The sequence below is a fragment of the Cynoglossus semilaevis genome, chromosome 11, assembly GCF_000523025.1.
Source record: "Cynoglossus semilaevis isolate Cse_v1.0 chromosome 11, Cse_v1.0, whole genome shotgun sequence".
In the NCBI taxonomy this organism is placed as follows: domain Eukaryota; kingdom Metazoa; phylum Chordata; class Actinopteri; order Pleuronectiformes; family Cynoglossidae; genus Cynoglossus; species Cynoglossus semilaevis.
The window spans coordinates 2,546,536-2,566,862 of record NC_024317.1 but is presented as its reverse complement, the minus strand read 5'-3'; the positions used below and the strand labels follow the sequence as shown (position 1 = coordinate 2,566,862).

The window sequence follows — 20,327 nt, the reverse complement described above, 5'->3', positions numbered from 1 at the left end:
GCAAAATTAGGTCCTAAAACATGCAAGGTGAATTTTTTTTTTTTTTTAAATTATGAAACATCTTATGAAATGTTTTTAAAAAAAACCCTTTTGTAAAAAATTCTTTTCAAAAAATCTTCAGAAAATGTTTTTGACAAAATCTTTTGAAAAAAATTTTTTTTTTGAAAAATTTTGAAAAAAAATTTTTTTTTTTGTAATGTTTTAAAAAAAATGTTTTTTGAAAAAATTTTTGAAAAATTTTTTTTAAATCTTTTGAAAAATCTTTTGAAAAAATCTTTTTTCAAAAAATCTTTTGAAATTTTTTTGTAGTTTTTGGAAAATAATTCTCAAAATGCTCCTATTTGATGAGAAACATGCAGAAAATATACAATTTTTGAATTTAATGGAATCTTTTCTGCATGTAACTAATCAAAATACACATTATTAGAAAAAGAATACATAATTTCTCTAATATATCCTATTTTGGTACATCAACCTTTGATCACAGTAACATGCCATACTAATTAGCAGAGTTGGAAAAAGTGCTAAAAAATGTAATTAAGAAAAGTAAAAGTACCCACCAAAAATCTACTTGAGTAAAAGAAGAAAATTACTTCTAATTAAGAACTAATGTTAAATAGTTTTACTAAAGTAGTTTTACTAACTATGTCATTGTTTAGCCCTGGAACCCAACAGTGCCACCAGCTGGTCTTCATACTGTGAGATGTTTCTCTTCATGATGTCCATACAGGGGCCCAGTAGACGCTCGAAGGCCTGGACGTCAATCACTACAGTAAAAACACAAACACACATGAGGGTTAAGACAGAATGTTCTTAGACAAACAGAACAAACTAATTCTTTATTTATGATAATAAAAAAAATAATTAAATAAATTACATACAAAAGATCACAATCTCTCACTGAGGTTCAACTATTTTTTTAACAGGTTTTGTTAAAATTAAAAACTCATTCAGTCCAAGAAACTGTAGCACAGCTGATAAATATATAATGATACATGTTTAAAAATAACTGTCTATGTCTGTAACATGATTTATTTATGAAAATCACCTAAACACTTGGTTGCCCCCACAGCGTACACTGACGCTGCTCGAGGTTTGTTGGTGACCAGTGCAAGTTCTCCAAAGTATTCTCCTCTCGTACAACGGGCGACCTCCACCTCCACGCTGTCCTGCTTCACCTGGAGAAACAGAAGGAAAAACAGAAGGAGAAGGAGAAACGTAGCACAATATAAATCAGTGTTTCCTATTCTTTTTTGAGCCACGCACACCAGTAAAAAAAGAAAAAAAAAATCAGAGGTTGAGGCACACCAGTAAAAAAAGAAAAGAAAAAATCAGAAAAGAGGTTGAAAATCACTGCTATAACAGAACAAAAACTCATGATGTGACATAAAAAATGTACTTTAAAAAAAAGAAGTTATTTTAATATGGAAACGTGCTTACTTTGTTTTTTATGGTGATCCTGACTTCTCCTGATTCCACCATGTAGAAACAGTCAGCCTTCTCGCCCTGCTCTCACACACCACAGGGGGAGACTGTGAGCACACTGAAGTCAGGTCTTTCACTCAAATGTGACGACAACAAGTCCGTTGTTCTTCCTTTCCACAAATAATTGAAAAAGAAAGAAAGAAAAGAAGTATAAAAACTCAGTACCTGTGAAATCACACGTTCTCCATCTTTGTAAACCCGTGCTCCAAGAACGTCAACAATTTTCATCCTCTCAGGAAGCTGAAAGAAATGTTGACACTTGAACCTTCGTGGTCTGACTTCAGGTGATTTGATGTGAATCCTATAAATTTAAAAACCTCGAGAGACGCGAGCAGCGGGACGCTCTCTATGAAGGCCTCGTACGTTCTTCTCTTCTTGGCGTTGTTTTTCACGATCAGTCTGTGAAACGTGGCTCGATCCTGAGCAGAAAACCAACCAGTGACGTTGATCTCGTCTTCGTTTACGGATCTATCTGGACTGGAACGAACACGTGTTGGACTCACCAGGCCCCACAGAGCGCCGTCCATCGCTGCCATGATGGTTGCAGCTCGGGGAGTGTTGTACATCAGAGCCAGTTCGCCAAAACTCCCTTTGTTGTCGTATTTACCGACACACACATCTGCTCCGTCCGTCTTCACAAAGATCTCATACACACCTCTGGAAGAAAAAGATTTGATTTAAGTTTGTCTGTTTTAATATAATAATTAAAAAAAGCTTTTCCCTCTCACTTCTCTATGACGTAGAAATTGTCCCCGTCGTCTCCTTGGTCGATGATGTGCTCCTGAGGTTTGACCAAAACCTCAAACATGGCCTCTAAAACCTCGGAGAACTGCTCCTGAACGAGGCACAAATACAAAAAAACAAAAACACAGATACTGTAGTGATATCAGCTCAACTTGGCCAAAAACAAATGTGTTTGTGTTTCAGTCGTTTTACGTCGTCCAGTGATTTAAACAGTAAAATATCTCTGCAGGAATCCTGGAGCCTCCGTCGTTGCTCATCAGTTTTTGGATGCACCACTCGAGGTTCTTCGTCCTCCTCCTCGTCCTCATCAGGATTGTAGGCCTCGGCACAAACTGCAGCAGCGGGAGGAGCCAGTGGAGAATATCTCCATCACACTGCAATTTACAACTTCAACATCCTGTTTTCAATAACTGACCTGAAACTCTGCGTCTGTGCGCGCCAGCGCTGCCCGCTGCAAGAAAACAACGACGAGAACATAATATTTATATTTATGTTTGTTATTTATTGGAAATAAATAAATAATAACATAACAAATAACATGTATAACAAGTCATGAAGGCTAAAATGCTTAAATGCTTTCAGCCTTTTCTACGCCATCTATTGGAAATATGCGGGTATTGCAGGGAAAGTATAACAATAATAGAAATTAGGAAGTTTGGCAGGCAAGAGTAAAAAACCAAACGGGCTATTTTAGACCAAATGACTCACCAACTGTGACGTCCTGCTCCTCTTCATCCTCTTCTTCTTTGGCATCAAACGTAACTCCTTTTTTGGCCGATTTTGTGCTGCCTTGCTCATTTCTCTGCTTTTCTAGAACTCGTGTAAAATGCTGCACGGCAAATTCGACCAAGTCTGTGGGTCGGCAGCGGAGGACTTCCACCGTGTATCCGTGTAGGAGCTCCTGCAGACCTGCCAGTGTTTCAGACGAACCCATCACTTCAGAAGGTTGTGGGGTTTGAACCAATGACCTCCGTGTCCGCCCTGTCACTGCTGCAGATCAACTCTGTCTGAACTCTGTTTGTCAAACCCACTCTGCAGATGATTGATTTCTGTATTCACAACAGCCGAGTGGAAACTATTGATCAGAGCGATGTAGTCATCACTCAACACAAGGACATTATTTTTGTCTTCAAATTGGTCGTACTTTGGAAACTATTGATCAGAGCGATGTAGTCAACGGCCGCTCAACACAACCTATTTATTGGACATTATTTTTTGTCTTCAAATTGGTCGTATTTTGTCATTTTTTTCCCCAATCAGTTTTAATCACACAGCGCGTGTTTATTGTCAACATTGTTTTATTACCAGCACCTCTTTAAATAAATCTTAAAGCTGAATACATTTACAGAAAAGATCAGAGTTCTAACCTTTAGTTATTAACGGTTTTACTACTAATCAAAGTTTAAAGGATCAATCGTTGTTGGATAAAAACCGTTTTCAGCTTCTCAAAATACATTTTAGAATTTTTCTCTCTTTGCAGCAAATTAAAAATATATTTAAATTTTAGACCCAAACAACACATTTCATTTAATTTCCTTTAAATTAAATAGTTTATTTCTGGTTTTAGTCAGACTTTTTCAACAACTTCACCATTTAAGGTATTTTACGACCACGTGGTGAATTTTTGTGAGGAAAAAAATCATCCAATGATCAATTAAACATCTATTCTGTGCAGCGCCCCCTAGAGACGGTTTACATTCTTAACTATAGATTCTAGAGAATGAAGTTTTTCTCACATGCCGTCGATCATGATCTGTTCATATGACGTAGTAATGACTGGACTGGAAGTCAGTATCTGAGGTCAGACCAAACAGGAAGTGAACACCCGTCTGAGGGGTCGGTATTGCTGAGAGACTGAACACAGGTTATAACAAAATGCACCTGATGTGTACACCTGCACAGAGATAAGGCACAACATGTTCAGTTCACTCTAAACTCCCATATTAAAAAGACAAATTAAAACTAAAATAAATCATAAAACTAACAGAGTGAACGCGCTCCACTGTGTTTGACTTTGTGGTGGTTCTGGTACCGAGTCACGATGACGACGACACGGAACGGAACCTTTCAGGTGATCTGGTGCTATGAGGTCAGGAGATAATCAAGTACATTATTGGGAAAAAAAAAAACATTAAAACCTCTTTGTATTTTCTGATTCAGAGATCGTGAGTACCGTGTACTGTATGTACTGCTAGTACTGCGGCTACACAGTTCTGTACAGTTCTGTTCCTTGGATTCACATTTGAGGTGACGGTAACTTTCATCACAGGTTCGGTGCCAACCAGTTGAGGAACTTCATTGCGACTTCAAATCCTAAGAAACATTATTGGGAAAGGAGGGAAAAAATATGTAAAAAATATAATGAATACATTCTTTAAACGTGCAAATAAAAACAAAAAAAAACCTTTTCTAAAGTCAGAAAAAAATTTTTAAAAATATTTTATCTCGGTTTTCGATAGCAACCTTTTCTAAAGTCAGAAAAAATTTTAAAAAAATCTTTTATCTCGGTTTCCGCAACAGGCAGGAAAAAAAGGCAAAAAAAAACCAAAAAAAAAATGTGCTAATCTCCTAAACCTCAGTCTCGACATTACGTCACTGGAAACCAATTATTAGAAACATGTTTGACGAGTTATTCATTGTCCTCAATTAAACATCCTTCACTGTCATGTGATCAGGTTGGATCTATAACAGCGCCAGGTGAAGACATCAGTAACTGTTGTGATAAACTTGAAGAACACTCACTGCGTTGGCAGGGAAAGCTCTGAGCATGACAGCCGTGAAGCCTTTGTACAGCGAGGCCACGCCCTCCTCTCTTATCAGCTCCCGCAGAACATCCCGGAAACCGTTGGGATATTTTCCCTCAGGAGCTAAAGGAAAAATAAAGGTCAACCGACGGCAAACGTGAAGCTCGTCGTTTCAGTCACTCTGGTAGAAAAAAAACCAACCTGTCTGAAAACGGGACTTGAGAACGTCAGGTGGAATGGCCACGGCCCAGTTGCAGATTCCAGCCATTCCTCCAGCAAACAGCACGCTGGGAACACTGAGTTCGTTATGGCTGCGGGCAAAAGAAAAAACGATCTCAGGTCTGAAGATCGAGCACTTTTCTCACAGCTCACCTTAAACATCATAAGTTAATATTAACCTTTTCCCTGCTGGTGTCAGAAGATTCTTCAGCCACTCATAGGACATGAAATACATCCCACTGGCCGGAACATCTGAGAAAAAAAAATGACAAAAAAAAAATTCTTTTTTAGATTTTGTAATATCTATAAGAATTGTTATTAGATTTTGCTCCGCTTAATAAAAAACCCGATAATAACAATTCCAGGGTTTCACCAAAGGATGTGTGCTCTAAAAATAGTTTTGGGGATAAAGGGATTGTACTCATACAGTGGTTTTTAAAGATAAATAAATAAATATAAAGGTAGTTAATATCAAACATCCCTGAGATCAAGTTATTCCTGATAAGCCGTGACGATAAGTCGTCTCATCAGGATGACTAGAGTAATGACACTGTACGACATCAAACTGAACCATGAACACAACACACCTCTCATGAGTGTCAGCGCGGTGCCTTTGTAGATTCCTCTGATCCCTGACTCTCTGTAGAGCTGCTTCACACAGTCCATCGGGCCGGCGTACTTGAGCTCCTTGGACACTGCTTGAATCTGGAACAAACACATACACACACACGTGTCCACGCTCTTTCATTTTTACCACGTTAAACGATCAGGAGCCACTGAGTCGATCACAAACACAGTGTGACCTCTGACCTGTAGCAGGCATTTGATCCGTTCTCCAGGAGCCATGATGGCTGTGGTGAAAACCCCAGAGAGCGTTCCGGCAGCAAAGAGCTGTGGAAACACATGGAACAGAAAAAAAGCTGTGAAAAGCTGTGGATACCTGTGGAAAAAAAAAAAAGAACGGAACGAAACAACCGTCAGCAGCAGAGCAGTCACCTACGTAAGGACATCGTCGGGACTTTTCTGCTGCAGTTTCTTGCCGAGTCCGAATCCAAAGAAACAGACGGCAAACATGGGTGTGACCCCAATGATGGGGGCTGCCATGCCTCTGTAAAGTCCTGTCATGCCCTGTGATTACAGAAACAAAACAAACGTGTGTGAAAGTGGGAAAAATGTTTGGAAATGTTTTATAAATTCAATGACAGCTGCGTCACCTCTTTGGCCAAAGTCTTTTTGAAACAGTCAATTGTTCCGGTGTAGATGAGGCTCTCCCCAGGTTTGGGTTTGGGCTGAGTTTGTAACCGCACCTGGAGGAGAAGAGAAATTTACATTATTTACAGCAGAAGAACGCAGCAAACATCTGGAGTGTTAGAGAATACGTTTACTTCTATCTTTCCTATAAGACTAAGACTCAGGACCTTCCCATGTGTTTGTCCGATAACCTAGACCTGGAAGACATTTTCCTGCTGGCCATTATTTAAAATTACAAGTGAAAAACATTACTTAAAATTTTTAATTATTTTTTAACAAAATAATTTATAGATTGTTTTGCACACGATGAACAAGTCTATATCAGCTCATAGGTCGGTGTCCAGGTGATGGCTTCCTGTTTGTGTCAAAGGGCATTCGTACAGTCTGTCAGCAGATTGTTAACAGTTAAAGTTAGATTTTTTATATATATTCAAATATTCTGCAGTATTTACTTTAATGGTATCGAGTGGATGTCCTGCGAAAACCAGGCAGATGCCTCCGAATCCTCCGGCGAAGAAGTTCTTCATCGGACTGATCGGCTGCGGCTGTTTGGACATTTTGACTTTCTGCTCTGCTGAAGGAAAACACACACAAAAACACATCTAAACTGCGCCGACAAACAAATGCAAAATGAACAAAACAACAACATATCAAAAACCTGCTCTGACCTGGTCGCTGAGTTCGTCTGTTCAACTGTCGGTGCTCCTTTCCTTCAGCGTTCTTTCCCCGCAGCTCTATGAACCTTCACCTAGTACTTACCGACCCGGACCGATTTTACTGCAACACAACCAGAAATGGGTCCATCCCGGTTATGTTGTCCGACTGGAAAAACTAAACTCCTATGAATATATGACTAATAAAGTGAGTTTGTGGTCGCGTTCACTTTGTTATTTCACTGTAATTATGTTTTTTTGTGAGAGTAACAAGAAAAATGTTTATGTTCCAAAGTGTTTTATGAAACTTTACGTTTTTTGCCTTTAATGATTTCCAAGGCGTCCAGTTGACAGATAATGCTGCCGATTTTATTTTTAACCGCTACGTTATAGACATGCGAATCTTAAAATAACGATACATCGTCTTATTTTACAATTTAAAATAAATACTCGTTTTAATCACACTACTTCCACTGTTAAAATATAACTTTATTACATTTAGTACAACACAGTCATAGCGATGTGGCAGACGTTGTTGATCACAGAAGTGAAACGTTCTCTCTTTCTTTCTCTCAGTAACACAGACACATTAAACAGACGCACGTAAATGAATGATTATTTGAACATTAAGTAAACTATAGATGTCGCCGTTGTATTCCACTGAGGTGCGCACAGTTCAGCTAAGATGTTAGACTGGAAAACAACATCAACCACTAGATTATAGGGAAGAAGCAGGAGAGTTAAGTCAAATATATAGATATAAGACCATGAGGAGATGAAGGAAATGCCCAGTTTTTTCTCTCCCTCATCTCAGTGATCAGCAGGACAATAAACATCCACAACCACAAGAAAGCTATGCTGTCAGTTTATTACGTGAGATAATAGATGCAAAACACGTTTTCTTCACGTCAGCCAATACCAGGTATTTTACAGCTGCAGTCGTTTCGCAGCGCAGCTAGACTGACAGTGAATGCAGCAACGCAGGACCAAATCCTTGAGACACTGATCTGTAAACAGTCGATGGCTTTCGACGCTCGAGGAGCTACGCATGCGCGAGTTTAGAGCAGGCAGCACTAACTATTGGATAGTAATAAAGACAGAGCCACAGAGGAGACTTGATATGCAGCAGCTAGTTAGTAACAGGGTTTACCATAGGTTGAATAAGTGTTATCACATCAAGAGGAGGTGCAGACAGAGGGGGGTGGGTTTGTAAAGCACTGTACTCTATTAGGAAAATGATTCTTGGAGAAACACACAGTAGTTTGGTCCCACTGTTAGGGAAGAACAGAAAGAGTCAACACTTTGTGTAATAACACTGTCATTTCAACACTTTGTCAAACATTTTCTGACATTCGTTTTGCCTTTAAATCAAAATGGCTGAACCTGGAAAAAGATGTAGTCAGGATGTGTCACTGTAGTAAAATAAAGCTAATTATTATTATTATTATTATTTCTAATTATTTACTGTGACAGAAGCATCTTGTCCTGTCCTCCTTTTTTTGGCTATATTTATTCTCCCTGACTGAGCGTCACCACCAAGAACCCATTCTATTCTAATGATTTATTTACGGAAGAGAAGATGTTGAGAGACAACCAGATATTTCGAAAGTAAAGAAGACACAAAATGCTGGACTTATTTAAAAAGACAACACTGGCAAAAACACACTGTTCCTGTAGCTGGCACGGAGCAGCAGGTGGCGCAGCAAACACCACGTCTTCTCTCAGGCTTCACTCTTACCTTCCTGCAGTAATGGGAGCAGGTTAGTGCTGGTTCTCACTGATCTGTGGGAACTCCTTATAAATCTGCTGTACAATTAGCTTATCCATCTGTTTGGCTGTAGCGCTGCCTTCGTCTTCCCCTGGATCCTCCTCCTCCCTGAGGATCCTCTGCAGCGTGGACCTCAGGTCCGACAGGCGGTGCTGGTGCTCCAGGTAGTCTGTCGAGCGCATGATGGAGTGCATGAGGGAAAGGTACTCCATTCGCAGCTTCACGGGAGGAAGTGAGGAAAAAAAAGTTATTCGAGTTTTTAAATGTTGACAAACTAACGTAGCCTCTAGAGGCTGTGCGGTGTACTGCACCCTCACCTTGTCCCCGGGTGAAAGGTCAGATATTTGGCGGACAGCGATGTCAATCATCACCATCATGTCAGTGCGGTAGAAGATGTCGGCCGTCTCTCTGCTGGCAAAAAGATCCTGCAGGAACTTGAGGACTGAGTGCGGGGCAGGAGGGGTGTGGTTAAACATACACACAGGGTCGTCTGGAGAGCCAATGAGAAAAGAGAGAAAAGTTAAAAAAAAAAAACTCCAGGAATAAGGATTGTTTATAAAACAAGCTGTGATGTTTTACCCCCTCTGTTCAGAAGCAGGAGAACTTTCTCTGACAGGACTTTCACGTTCTTCTTCTTCAGCTCTTCCATGATGACGTTGTTGCTCGGAGCTGGGTTCCAAAGAGAACAGAGACGTCCACGGCGTTAGAAATATATTCTACATGCTTCCATACAAACATCACAGTCAGACTGAGGAAGAATTATGGTTGGACATCCACATTGTAATTGTTATAGTATATCTCCCTCCAGCAGATGGCGCCCTGGGCGACTACCTTTGTAGCCTTTACGAAGAGCCATTTCCAGTCCTGACCACCAACATTTTAAAAATAAAACCAACTTTATCAGCCACACATTTCACACTCATTATAGATTGTTCAGGAGTCCTGACCACCAATATTTTAAAAATAAAAACAACGTGGCCAACTTCATCAGCCACACGTTTCACACTCATTATAGATTGTTCAGTTTTCCTCACTGGTGTGGTGCAGGTTGAAGGACAGCAGAAGGTTCAGGAAGATGTCAGGCAGCTGCTCTGTGGGGTCAGAGGGATGACCGTCCTCCACCACGTCCAGCAGAAACTGAACAAAGTCAGCATTCAAGTGTTCTGAGAGCAAAGAGATCAGCAATGTTTTATTAAATGTAAATGTTGTCAGTGACGCTTCATTAATATTCATAACTGCAGTTCTCTAAAATAAAAATAAACCTGTCGTACCGTAGTGACGGTATGGCACCTGTTCACCCATGGAGAAGATCATGGTGAGCACCAGTGCAGTGTAACACATCTTCTGGTGCTCTGAAGAAAGAAAGAAAGAAAGGACAGTTATAATAAAACTGTTAGGAAACTGCAGATCAAGTAGGAACATTTTTCAGTTATAATAAAACTGTTAGGAAACTGAAGGAACATTTTTAAAAACATGATTTAACCTTGAATGTCGGTCTGCAGGTCTCGGGCCAACTCCATGGGGAGAATGGAGTTGAGCAGAGTGGAGATGAGGGCAGCGTCCAGACTGCACATCGCTCCGAACACTTTGAGGAGCAGCAGCCGCAGCGACACACGATGCTCCTGCACAGACACACACACGGTTCCCACAGTTAGACAACAGACATTCTACAAAACCTGAATATGACCACAAATATGGTTAATGATATTTTTTTATCATTATTGAGATGCATCATAAAAGATCTTTTGTCCTCAAACCGAACAACTGCACCCCCGTGTGGCCACTGTAATTAATATAGACTTACCATTTGATAATATGAAACCAGAGAGAGGACGCTTTCATGGTGGTTGGTTTTGCACATCTTCTTACACACCTCTGGATCTGCATCAGTCTGAGGGAGGGGAGAAAGTAGGAGTCTTCAGTGCAGATATTAAATCAAATCAAAGCATAATTAACTGACCACTTTAGGCCTTTGTGAGGAAATATCTTTCTTGAAAACTCTACATAAATTAATGTTAATTATTATTTCTACACTCTGGCCTGAACCGTTGCAGGCGTTGAACGGTGAAGACCTTCACTCAATCGTACCAGGATCTTCAGCAGCTCCTCCAGGTAGCAGGCGATGACGGCGTGGTCTTCGTGGAGCGCCCAGCTCCGCTGCTGAGAATCGTCTCGGTGTCGGGCGAGGTCGCTGAAGATTACCTCCAAGCGTTGCTCATCGTGACACACCTGGCCCCGCGGCAGCGCTGAGCCCGAGTCCTGCAGAGATGGAACAGGAGGACACGCCCACATCTTTAAGAACTAGATTTACCAGTGAATAGAACGCTGAGTGCATCGACAGTGTGTGACAACAGGTTGAACTACATCTGTGAAGGTTAAATGTTTACATAGTTCATGCTCATCTGTTAACTAGAAATATTCATTTAACCACAAAAATATTTGATTTCTGAAGAAAAGTCAATTTGCTTTTCATTTAAATGTTTCTAGAAAAAAAGGCCTCAGAAAGATGAAAAAAACAAAAAACCTTGTCATTGTTTCCCATGTTACTGGTGTAAGTAATCCTGATTATTATTATTATTATGGTTAATTAATATTAAGAATTGTTTCTTATACATTAACACCTCATTTACCTCAGCTTCTGTCATTATAAATGACCAGCGTTGTTTCAATAAATCAGTATCTGACATTGCTGAGTCCGACAACATCCTGGAGACGCCTCAACAAATCACGGAGCACTTCATGGTTTAAATTTAGAAAAATCTAAAAACACAGGAACAGGAACAGAAACGTCTGCCAGAAAAAAAAGATCCGCTGAACTCTTATGCTCCAGCAGAGACAACAGAGCAGGAAATTAAAAACAGGAAATGAGGTCAGTGAACTGCATCATGTCGTTAAAAACACAACAGGAGATTAAAGCACGCGGACGGTCGAGCGTCCTTCAAACTGACCTTGCTCTCCACCAGTGAGAGGAGAACCTGCTCCAAGGCGGACGATGCCTGAGGCAGAGCGGTCTGCAGGTGACCCACCACCACGCCCACGGCCACCCGGGACAGTTCGTAACTCAGGCCCGTGTTCTTTCGTACCAGTTCAATCAGTTCAGCCCCAATGGTCGTGGGAACGGGCTCAGAGGAGGTGAGGCTGCCGGGGGGGCTCTCGGCCACCATCAGAGGAGCGGCAGGCCACTCGCTCTCCGACTGACTGTCCTCAGTGGATTTGGGGGTGGGTGTGGGTGTGAGCTGGGGGGGCTGTGGGGCCGGGCTCTTCTTGGCGAAGGCAGTTGGAGGAGGAGGAGACTCGGAGGGTAAAGTGTCTTGAGGGGGCACGGAGCATTTGACGCGGGACGGCACGGGAGGAGGGGGGGTGCTGGACACACTTGGCAAACTGACATCTGAGGAGAGCACGGAGCGGGAGGACCCCGACTCCAAAGACGTGGAGCTGATTGACAGGGAGGGTGCTGGGGACGGAGGAAGGGAGGACGTCCTGGAGGGGACCTCTGGCTCTGCAGCGGGAGAGAGGGTGAGAAAGAGCGAGAGAGCTCCAGTTACACACAGTGGGGAGTGAAGACGAATGACTCGACTAAGAATAGAGTATGTTTACGTAGTAATGTAGCCGCAGCAGGAAGCATCGGCTAAAAGCAGCGGTGAAAACAATCTGCTGTGATGTCTGAGCCTGCGGTATAATCGTCAGTACCGATTGGAACCACAAGTTCCTGCTGTGCTCACTGACCTGCCTGCTGGCCTTTCCTCTGTTTCTCAGGGGGAGGGGGGGTGATGGGAGCTGCACGTCGAGGCTGAGGAGGCACCTGCAGGAGAGGAGCAGAGGAGGTTTGATTAATGCAGGCACCAAAGAGTCAACCCAACCCAGAGCAGAAGTTAGTTTCAAACAGCGCTCAAAACAGCTTTACAAATGTAATGCAACATGAATAAGACACAGAGATGTTATGAAAAACTGAGAAAAAAAACTCTAAACTCATGTACTAATATCCACTGTTTGACTGTTTGTTACCTGGTAAAATCCCGGTTGCTCTCCTTGCATATTATCCATACTTCCTGAAGATGGCATACTTCCCTGTCGCCCGTATTCTCGATTAAGGCCATTGGGTGGAGGAGGAGGAGTGTGACTGAGAGAAATTTCACTGTTGGAAGACGGGATTCCTTGTTTGTGATTGGACAAGGAGGAGGAGGAGGAGGAACTTCGCCGTGTCAGCGTTTCCTTTCTGTGATGGATCAGCTTCCTGTGACACAGGAGAGTGGGTTTTCATGAGCAGAAGACTGAGGAATAGCACTGGTGAAATGACGTGTGCATCGGTCACTCACTGCAGAACGTCTCGCTGCTCCAGGTTGTATTTGCCTCCGTTTTTCAAGGCCACGTTGTGGATGCCTTCGATGGCTCTGTCGATGGACTGTAAAACCTCATCCTGCTCCGTGACCTGACAGCAGGGAAATAACAGAAACAGGTGAAGTTCAAGAGCTGGAGAAAATCAAATATTGAGTGAGAAAACACACACACACACTGCATGTATAATTAATAAAGTGTAAAAAAGGAAACACAACAGAATGTGGCTCCGGGACATGCTGCACAGCTCCAGGCTGCAGGAAACTAGGTCAGTTATCTAAGAGAGACACAAAAACAGCCTTTTTAACCAAATGAGCTCAGTGAGCGCTCAGAGTCACTTCTAAAAGCTCCAGAGTGAGTCAACGTCATCAACAGCAGGAACAGGCATTCTTGTTCCGCCAGCGTCTGAGCCTGGGATTCAACCAGATGCATGCTGCGACTGGTTCAGGGTGAGAGAGGATCCTGGGAAAAAAAACAAGCTCCCTGACTGCGGAGGATACCGAGGAGTGGAGTGGAAGTCGTTTCAGTGTCCGTCCTGGAAACACTTTCTGAGCGTCTTTGTCTCCTCTTTCTGTAAAGGAACGCTTGACCTTTGACCCGTCACGGTCCAGATCACGAGAACTGGAATCAACTTCCTAATTAACAGCGTTAACAAAACGTAGTTTCAATGTTTTGTCCAGTGTCTGTTGATGGTTCTGTGTCACTGTTTCTATGGATCATAGTTTAATAAAAAAAGATCTTAAAGGACGAACGTGACGAAAAACCAGACTGTGATTTTGATGAGTCACAACCAGGGATGTTTAAATTGTTATCGGGTTTTCCTCCGATAATGAAAAGCCGATAACGCAATGTCTGACGCAAACATTATAAATGCAGCTACCAAGCACAATTAAAAAGCCGTACTCAGCTTTACTCCCTAACCAAATCAATACGATTGGTTTTAGTACTGACTTGATACCAGGCCAACAGTGACTGTAAAAAGTAAATTATTATTATTATTGTTGTTATTATTGTTGTTGTTGTTATTATCAGGTTAATAATAATAGTAAATAATAAGGATAATACTACTAATATTAGTAATAATAATAAAAATTATTATTACTATTATTATAACAATAATAATCATTTATACCAAGAGTGTTATCTAACAAATAAGTGATGACGAGCTTTTGATGGAGGCATCATTTTGATGGTGCCATCTCTGCTGTGCTGCGTGTCTCCTGCATCAGCTGACTCACTCACACACACACACACTACACACACTCTGTACACACGACACAAATGCAAACCTTGCAATTATATATATGTGACGCTGGCAAATATGCAACAACCAGGCGGCAGCTCCAACCCTGGCCTGCACTGCAGCATTCGCAGCGCAGTGTACACTTTCTGTGGGATCCCAGAGAGAGTCCTCACTGTTGGCCGTGCACTCACAGGATTTCACAACCACAAAAAAAACAAAAACAACGAGCGGTTTCAAAGTTGGTAGTTAATGTTTACCTGGATCTTTTCGATGTAGGAAGCGGGGATGTAGCCGGTTTCTCCTGAGCTGCAACGGGAGCCCAGCCACCAGTGTTTGTTGCTCCTCTCCAGGATTAAGAAGCTTTCTCCGGCCGCGAAGTGCATCGAGTTGGGCTCCGCAGATCGGAAGGCGTAGAGAGACCGGTACATGCTCGTGTTATATGTTTAAAAAGCCAAAATGAACCACGGCAGCCGGAGGAAGGCGGTGTGTGGAGGTTAGGAGAATCCGATTGTGTGATCTTCTCTGTCCGGCTGATTTTTAAAAGACTATAAAGGCATGGCCAGAGCGGATCACTGCTGTCTATTTACAATGTAGCTCGGTCATCTGACCTGTCGAAGGTGCCAGTGAACGCCACATGAGGGCGCCGTCACACCCTGAACACGCCCCCCAAGACATTTTAATCAATGAAGAGCTAAAAACTGTCGCCATCACTGCGTAACACCGAGAAATAATTCTTAAACAAACAAAAAATCTATAGTAAGTAAAATACAGATGTTAAAATACTTAAGTCAAAGAATAAAATCATTGTTTTACATATTTATCTTTGAAAATTACAATAATATTCTGAAAACGACTAAAAAGTAATACTTATATACTTCTTGTTTTTATCTAAAAAGGTTTTAATTAGTGTGACTGTTATTATTGTAAATATAATTCTGCTTTTAGCAAAACACGCAATATACTAGCTAATGAGAATTATACGTAAATTAAAAGTGTAGAGTGATCGATTTTTCTTGTGCAACTACAGCAACCGGAAGCGGATGGTTAGTGTCACGGTGAATTCTACCCCCCTTGTATCGCCCAGTCAGTCCTACAAGCATGTCCAGCTCCGTGTGTAGCAGATTCCTTCAAACTGCAAGACATGGACTTGTTCGTTCATCCAGAGCAACACCAGTATTCTCGAGGTGAAGCTCGTGTTTTATCTTTTTTATTCGGGTGTTGTTATTTTTTGTGTAAGAAAATGGTTAAATAACTCTCGGTTTTTGTCGTCCTCCCCTAAGAGTCGTTCTGATAGAAAATTACTGTTGTTTTTGTTCCGCTTACGAAGATGATTCGTCACAGTTTTATACATTTTTTAAAAATATTTATTTATTTATTTATGAGACATTCTGTTTTCGTGACAAGGTTCACGAGAACTGTGATGCTGTGTTTCGAACATTCTGTTTTCGTGACAAGGTTCACGTGATAGAGAACTGTGATGCTGTGTTTCGGTCGAACAGACTCTTATTTTGAAAGTGCGTTCACCAGTGACCTTAGGCTAAGTCTTGTTTTCATTTTCAGTATTTTATAGAAAAAAATATTGATTAATATATGATTTAAGTTGTGATTAATTCAAACAAACAACAAAGGTGTTATGGGTAACAACGGTAATATTCTGGTCTTACTGATATAAATGATACTACGTTCACCTTTGGTTTCCTGTCCCTGTGTTTCAGTCCATTTCTGTCTCGAGCTCATCGACTGGGACCAACTGATGATGAACGGTACCAGCGAACCACAGCCACCATCATGCAGAAGGACGCGGCCAGTGGCTTCATTATCCACGGCTACAATGAAAGAGGATTTAACATCAATGGTAATCAGGTGATCGGTCCCTGCGCTGTGCTGCCCCCTGCCATCCTGCAGTGGAAAGTGAGGATATTTTCAAAACTACTAATTTAAAAACTTCAGTTTGTTCAAATAATACATTTGTTTTAATCATTTCTAAACAACTTGTTCATTTTTTGGGGGTTGAATCTTTTCTCCAGGTTGGCACACATCTAAACATCACAGAGGAAAGTATTGCTTTGTTTCACATGCTGGAACCAGGACTAGGTAAAAAAAATAGAATCTATCAAAAAATATAAAGCATTGTTTTAGTCTTATATTCATCCTGGGTTATATAAGATATAAGGAATAAAAAACTGAAAATACTGAGTTCATGATCTGACCTGTATCCTGTTATTTGTGCAGAAATTCTTGTGCTGGGAACAGGTTCAAAAATTGAACAAATAAATCCCTTAGTTCTGGCTCTGCTCAGGAGGAAACGCATCGCTGTGGAGGTGCAGGACACGGTAACGTATTTCCGGTTCATACACTTATCCCTGAAAGATAAAAGACGAGACATTTTTACAATTTATATATATATTTTTTTATGTTTTGTTTTTAGCCAAATGCATGCGCAACCTTCAACTTCCTGGTTGATGAAAATCGTCTGGTTGCTGCTGGTCTGATCCCTCCGCCTGCCAGCACCGCCCTGACGACACCGTCCGACGAGTCGTAGGTCCTGGATCGTTCTGCTGGATGTTTTTCAACCCTGAACAAAAATCCACAGATCTCAGAGGATGTTGTGAGTGTGAAAGCCCAGTACCAGTGGTTCTGGTACTGGGAGAGCGTCTCAGAACCACTGACATCACAAGGCTTTGAGCTCGTTGGACTCTTTGTCTCTGAATCATTGATTTGTCTTGTCTGTCTAAATATGATTCTTCTCTTTGTAGATATACAATATATATATATTTAAAAAGCTTTACATCCATCCAACCCCAAAACCAAGGTTTAAAACAATTAGAAATGTACAAAAGATACATTTCGGTGTAGTTTTGTAAAATTATCAAATGTGAATAAAGTCAATAAAAACACAGTGATTTGTCTGTTCACAGTGGGTGAAATAAAATAAAAACAGAACTTTATCTAAATATAAAATATTTGTGTATTTGATGCTGATCTATGCAGTAAAGTCCTGACAAACTAATTGACGTTACAGCGCAAAAACAAATAATCAGAAAAGGTTGTTTTTTCTTTAGTCACCTTGAAATAAAAAAATAAAAAAATGTCCTTAAGCTACTGAAAAATTTAAATTCGTACATAATTAACAAAAAGGATATGAATATGTGGTCAATTTAAAAATAAAGAACAAAATAATACTAAAAATGTAATAGAATGTTGTTTATTAAAAGGCTTTTTAAAAGGTAAAAAAAAAATGAATTCTAAATAACACAAATCACCAGGTTCTACATGAGGCTACGTGCTACATGCTACATGATCCTGACCAAATCACCAGGTTCTACATGAGGCTACATGCTACATGCTACATGATGATATGGACGCCTGTCGTCAGTCTTCATCAGAGTTGTGTGACTGGTGTCTCTTTGAGCCTCTGAAGCACAGCTCGGAGCCGGTGACCCGACGGTACAGGTCCATGACGTCCTCGCATTCTTGTTCAAAGTGGTTCGTTTCGTCATACGAGCGCGACACAAACACCTGGTTGAACACATGATGACGTTGTGTTACCTGCACTTCATTCACCACACTCCTCCTCTGACTCATTCATCATCAGTTCACCTGACTCTTTTTTCCATCGTCATTGGGAACCAGCAGGTTGCTAACGGACACAAATCTAGATACGAAGTGGCAACAGAGGAAATATGATTAAACCAACTATAATAAAACGATCGTGACAATAAACAGGACAGACAGTTACTGACTTTTGCATGATGGGTTCTAGGAGGTCCAGCCCAGGCTGCACCTCCTTCTCTGGGTCTCTGGTTTCTGCCCTGGTGCTCACCGTGGCGACGTACATCCCATCAGAGGCCACATTATGATGATAGGACACCACAGATATGTAGATGTCTGCAGCGGAGGACAGTAGAGCAGTAGAGCTGGTGAGATCATTCTAGAATCTTTAACTAATGTCAAAGAACATGTTAAGATTTGAACTTCCATCCATCAGGGTCAATGGAGGAGCTGGAGCCAGCCATTCCAGTAGTCACCAGGAGAGGGCGGGGTTTGACCCTCCACCGCTCACCAGTCCATTACAGCAGTGGTCCTCAACGTTTATCAACCGTTACTGCGGCCCGGTAATACCGCTGCATCGTTGAAGTATCATTTTTTTATCATTCACTTTTCAAAATAAAACATCTTCTAGACTTTATCCTGTTAGTATCAGAGCCTGAATGACCTTTGACCTGTTGGTTTGAAACATTGATCCTGCATGTTTTTAACTAACCTACATATAGAAAGTTACCATAGTTACCAGTAGGTAATCAGACTACTGATCAACTTGTTGAGAGGCAAGTAATAAGTAACCACTCCCCCACCATGTGGCCCAGCATCAAGATTGTGATATAATGACCTGACTTCCTGTTGAGTTGAGCTTGTGGGATGATGATCTGACAGGAGTGTGCCTCCTGGGTGTTCTTAACCGGGTGATTTAACAAACAGATGACCCTGACGACTCGGCCCATGTTCCTGACTCGAGTGGGAACGTAGCTGGGATCACAGATCAGCTGTTTACAGCGGAACAGCTGTTAAAGAGAGACACGTTAAGTGTGTGTGAATCTCCAGCAGGATATTTTTTTTATGTCTGTGTTTTTCACTTGGCCACTTTACCTTTCCATCAGATTTTACAGCCTTCACTTTTCCGTTGTCCATCACTATGTCCTCCACGCTTCTGTTTAACCTGAAGGTCCCTCCATACTCCGCACTCAGTCTGGAACAAACAGAGATTAAAGATAGATCATCAGAATTGCATTTTCTGTTTTTTTTCCAGACTTCTCATTTTGTGACTTAATTATAATAGATTTAATTTTCTAAATTTGCCCCAACAATTAAGCAATTAACTGAAAATCCCTGATAATGAATGATGTTACTGATTGTCCTTCACAGAGCTCTGCCTCATGCCATCGCTAACAAACACCACACAGCATGAAGGTCAAAAAGAATTGAGCTGAGACTCGATTGAGCTGAGACTCTGCAGGAGTTTTTTAAAATATTGTGTGAGTACAACCTGGCAAATCCCTGTGGAAGTTCTCCCAGCCCGTACACTGGATACAGGTATGGACTGGAGTTGTGTCTGGACAAAGACTCCGAGTACAACCTGACCCGTCTGATGGTTTCCACACAGGGTTGGTCCAGGTAACTGGAAAGGGTCAAAAGGTCACAGCTTCAGCTCCAGCGGTCATCATTCATCATAACGGCCTCGCTCACTGACCTGTCGCTGCCGTGTAGAGCGATAGAGTGACCGATCAACTCCATGACGTCTAACCCCAGGTCAAAGCGACAGAACAGGTCCCGGGCGGTCGTTTTGATTGGATCCACATCCTGGTAGGTGCGGGGGTTTCTCTCGTCAAAATTCTGGGCGAAGACCAGCAGCTTCCTGAACCTTCTCTTGTCAAACATACCCATCAGGTCTGAAATATATTTTTTTGAAGGATTATTTAAAGAAGTTCTCAGATTTTCAATGATATTATTTTGTCCACAAAGGCTGTAAACAGTTAAAAATAATTTAAGTTAAAAAAGGATTAAGGTAAATAAAATTGAAAAGCAAATTTTAATATTCAGTTTATGGAGTTTTTGGTCAAATAATGACTTCATAAAAACATGTCTAAGGAAACACATCACCTGTAGCTTGGACTTCTTCCTCGGCTGCAGGGACTTTGTGCATTTTCCCTGCCTTGTAGACAAAACTGCCTTCAATGACTTTAAAGTCCAGGTAACGAGTGACCTCCGTGTGCAACAAGATCTTCACCACTTGACCTGAGACAAGAGGAAGTCATTCACTGTGAAACTGCTAGAACAGCGAGCAGCGGCCCAGACACACTTCAGATAATAAAGCCGAGTCCTCACTG

The 20,327-nt window shown here is 41.4% G+C and overlaps 5 protein-coding genes across 9 annotated transcripts in view; 1 reads left to right on the top strand and 4 right to left on the bottom strand.

Annotated features, from left to right (window-relative positions):
- Positions 1-340: 340 nt before the first annotated feature.
- prkar2ab (protein kinase, cAMP-dependent, regulatory, type II, alpha, B) lies at positions 341-3,360 on the bottom strand. Of its 3 annotated transcripts, XM_025060326.1 has the most exons (10): positions 2,938-3,358; positions 2,645-2,680; positions 2,422-2,561; positions 2,214-2,320; positions 1,989-2,142; positions 1,803-1,904; positions 1,651-1,725; positions 1,441-1,506; positions 1,049-1,178; positions 341-767 (listed from the first exon to the last, which is right to left on the bottom strand). In XM_025060326.1, the coding sequence occupies exons 1-10, from the start codon at positions 3,161-3,163 to the stop codon at positions 649-651; spliced, it is 1,155 nt and encodes a 384-aa protein (XP_024916094.1). In that variant the 5' UTR covers positions 3,164-3,358; the 3' UTR covers positions 341-648. The 3 variants fall into 3 exon arrangements, with proteins under 3 accessions (XP_024916094.1, XP_024916093.1, XP_024916095.1); XM_025060325.1 differs by having other exon boundaries at positions 1,803-2,142; positions 2,938-3,360; XM_025060327.1 differs by lacking the exon at positions 2,645-2,680 and having other exon boundaries at positions 2,422-2,593; positions 2,934-3,359.
- A 149-nt stretch (positions 3,361-3,509) lies between these two features.
- On the bottom strand, positions 3,510-7,269 carry slc25a20 (solute carrier family 25 member 20). Of its 2 annotated transcripts, none has more exons than XM_017036995.2 (10): positions 7,112-7,269; positions 6,896-7,014; positions 6,407-6,499; positions 6,190-6,320; positions 6,003-6,090; positions 5,780-5,897; positions 5,372-5,444; positions 5,175-5,284; positions 4,971-5,096; positions 3,510-4,554 (listed from the first exon to the last, which is right to left on the bottom strand). In XM_017036995.2, exons 2-10 carry the CDS (start codon positions 6,998-7,000, stop codon positions 4,493-4,495), a joined length of 906 nt encoding a protein of 301 aa, XP_016892484.2. In that variant the 5' UTR covers positions 7,001-7,014; positions 7,112-7,269; the 3' UTR covers positions 3,510-4,492. The 2 variants fall into 2 exon arrangements, with proteins under 2 accessions (XP_016892484.2, XP_024916105.1); XM_025060337.1 differs by having other exon boundaries at positions 6,896-7,017; positions 7,112-7,262.
- Positions 7,270-7,567: 298 nt separating this feature from the next.
- nckipsd (NCK interacting protein with SH3 domain) lies at positions 7,568-14,870 on the bottom strand. Its single transcript, XM_008319836.3, has 13 exons — positions 14,700-14,870; positions 13,181-13,293; positions 12,870-13,098; positions 12,591-12,666; positions 11,813-12,363; positions 10,953-11,123; positions 10,669-10,755; positions 10,348-10,486; positions 10,136-10,216; positions 9,899-10,027; positions 9,444-9,533; positions 9,182-9,354; positions 7,568-9,082 (listed from the first exon to the last, which is right to left on the bottom strand). The coding sequence occupies exons 1-13, from the start codon at positions 14,868-14,870 to the stop codon at positions 8,858-8,860; spliced, it is 2,235 nt and encodes a 744-aa protein (XP_008318058.1). The 3' UTR covers positions 7,568-8,857.
- ndufaf3 (NADH:ubiquinone oxidoreductase complex assembly factor) lies at positions 14,726-17,391 on the top strand. 2 transcript variants are annotated; one of them, XM_008319838.3, is made up of 6 exons: positions 14,726-14,864; positions 15,470-15,626; positions 16,158-16,353; positions 16,470-16,536; positions 16,675-16,775; positions 16,871-17,391. In XM_008319838.3, the coding sequence occupies exons 2-6, from the start codon at positions 15,541-15,543 to the stop codon at positions 16,982-16,984; spliced, it is 564 nt and encodes a 187-aa protein (XP_008318060.1). In that variant the 5' UTR covers positions 14,726-14,864; positions 15,470-15,540; the 3' UTR covers positions 16,985-17,391. The 2 variants fall into 2 exon arrangements, with proteins under 2 accessions (XP_008318060.1, XP_008318059.1); XM_008319837.3 differs by lacking the exon at positions 14,726-14,864 and adding an exon at positions 14,871-15,198.
- Positions 17,392-17,756: 365 nt separating this feature from the next.
- Positions 17,757-20,327, bottom strand: part of LOC103385839 (rab GDP dissociation inhibitor beta) — a 6,207-nt gene continuing 3,636 nt past the window's right edge. Inside the window, 8 exon segments of the mRNA XM_025060343.1 lie at positions 17,757-17,961; positions 18,043-18,097; positions 18,186-18,330; positions 18,833-19,004; positions 19,090-19,189; positions 19,487-19,618; positions 19,691-19,889; positions 20,101-20,304. Of these exon segments, the coding sequence (XP_024916111.1) occupies positions 17,815-17,961; positions 18,043-18,097; positions 18,186-18,330; positions 18,833-19,004; positions 19,090-19,189; positions 19,487-19,618; positions 19,691-19,889; positions 20,101-20,304 (1,154 nt within the window). The 3' untranslated portion in view covers positions 17,757-17,814.

Coding starts and splice junctions, on each gene's coding strand:
- ndufaf3 (XM_008319838.3), top strand. CDS start 15,541: ATGTCCAGCTCCGTGTGTAGCAGATTCCTTCAAACTGCAAGACATGGA. Junction 16,354..16,469: donor CTGCCATCCTGCAGTGGAAA/GTGAGGATATTT, acceptor TCTTTTCTCCAG/GTTGGCACACATCTAAACAT. Junction 16,537..16,674: donor CATGCTGGAACCAGGACTAG/GTAAAAAAAATA, acceptor TTATTTGTGCAG/AAATTCTTGTGCTGGGAACA.
- nckipsd (XM_008319836.3), bottom strand. CDS start 14,870: ATGTACCGGTCTCTCTACGCCTTCCGATCTGCGGAGCCCAACTCGATG. Junction 10,217..10,347: donor CCTGCAGACCGACATTCAAG/GTTAAATCATGT, acceptor TTCTTTCTTCAG/AGCACCAGAAGATGTGTTAC. Junction 9,083..9,181: donor ACCTTTCACCCGGGGACAAG/GTGAGGGTGCAG, acceptor CCTCCCGTGAAG/CTGCGAATGGAGTACCTTTC.
- prkar2ab (XM_025060325.1), bottom strand. CDS start 3,163: ATGGGTTCGTCTGAAACACTGGCAGGTCTGCAGGAGCTCCTACACGGA. Junction 2,321..2,421: donor TGTTTAAATCACTGGACGAC/GTAAAACGACTG, acceptor TGCCTCGTTCAG/GAGCAGTTCTCCGAGGTTTT. Junction 768..1,048: donor GGGGGCAACCAAGTGTTTAG/GTGATTTTCATA, acceptor TTTTTACTGTAG/TGATTGACGTCCAGGCCTTC.
- slc25a20 (XM_017036995.2), bottom strand. CDS start 7,000: ATGTCCAAACAGCCGCAGCCGATCAGTCCGATGAAGAACTTCTTCGCC. Junction 6,321..6,406: donor AAAAGACTTTGGCCAAAGAG/GTGACGCAGCTG, acceptor CTGTAATCACAG/GGCATGACAGGACTTTACAG. Junction 5,898..6,002: donor GGATCAAATGCCTGCTACAG/GTCAGAGGTCAC, acceptor TGTTTGTTCCAG/ATTCAAGCAGTGTCCAAGGA.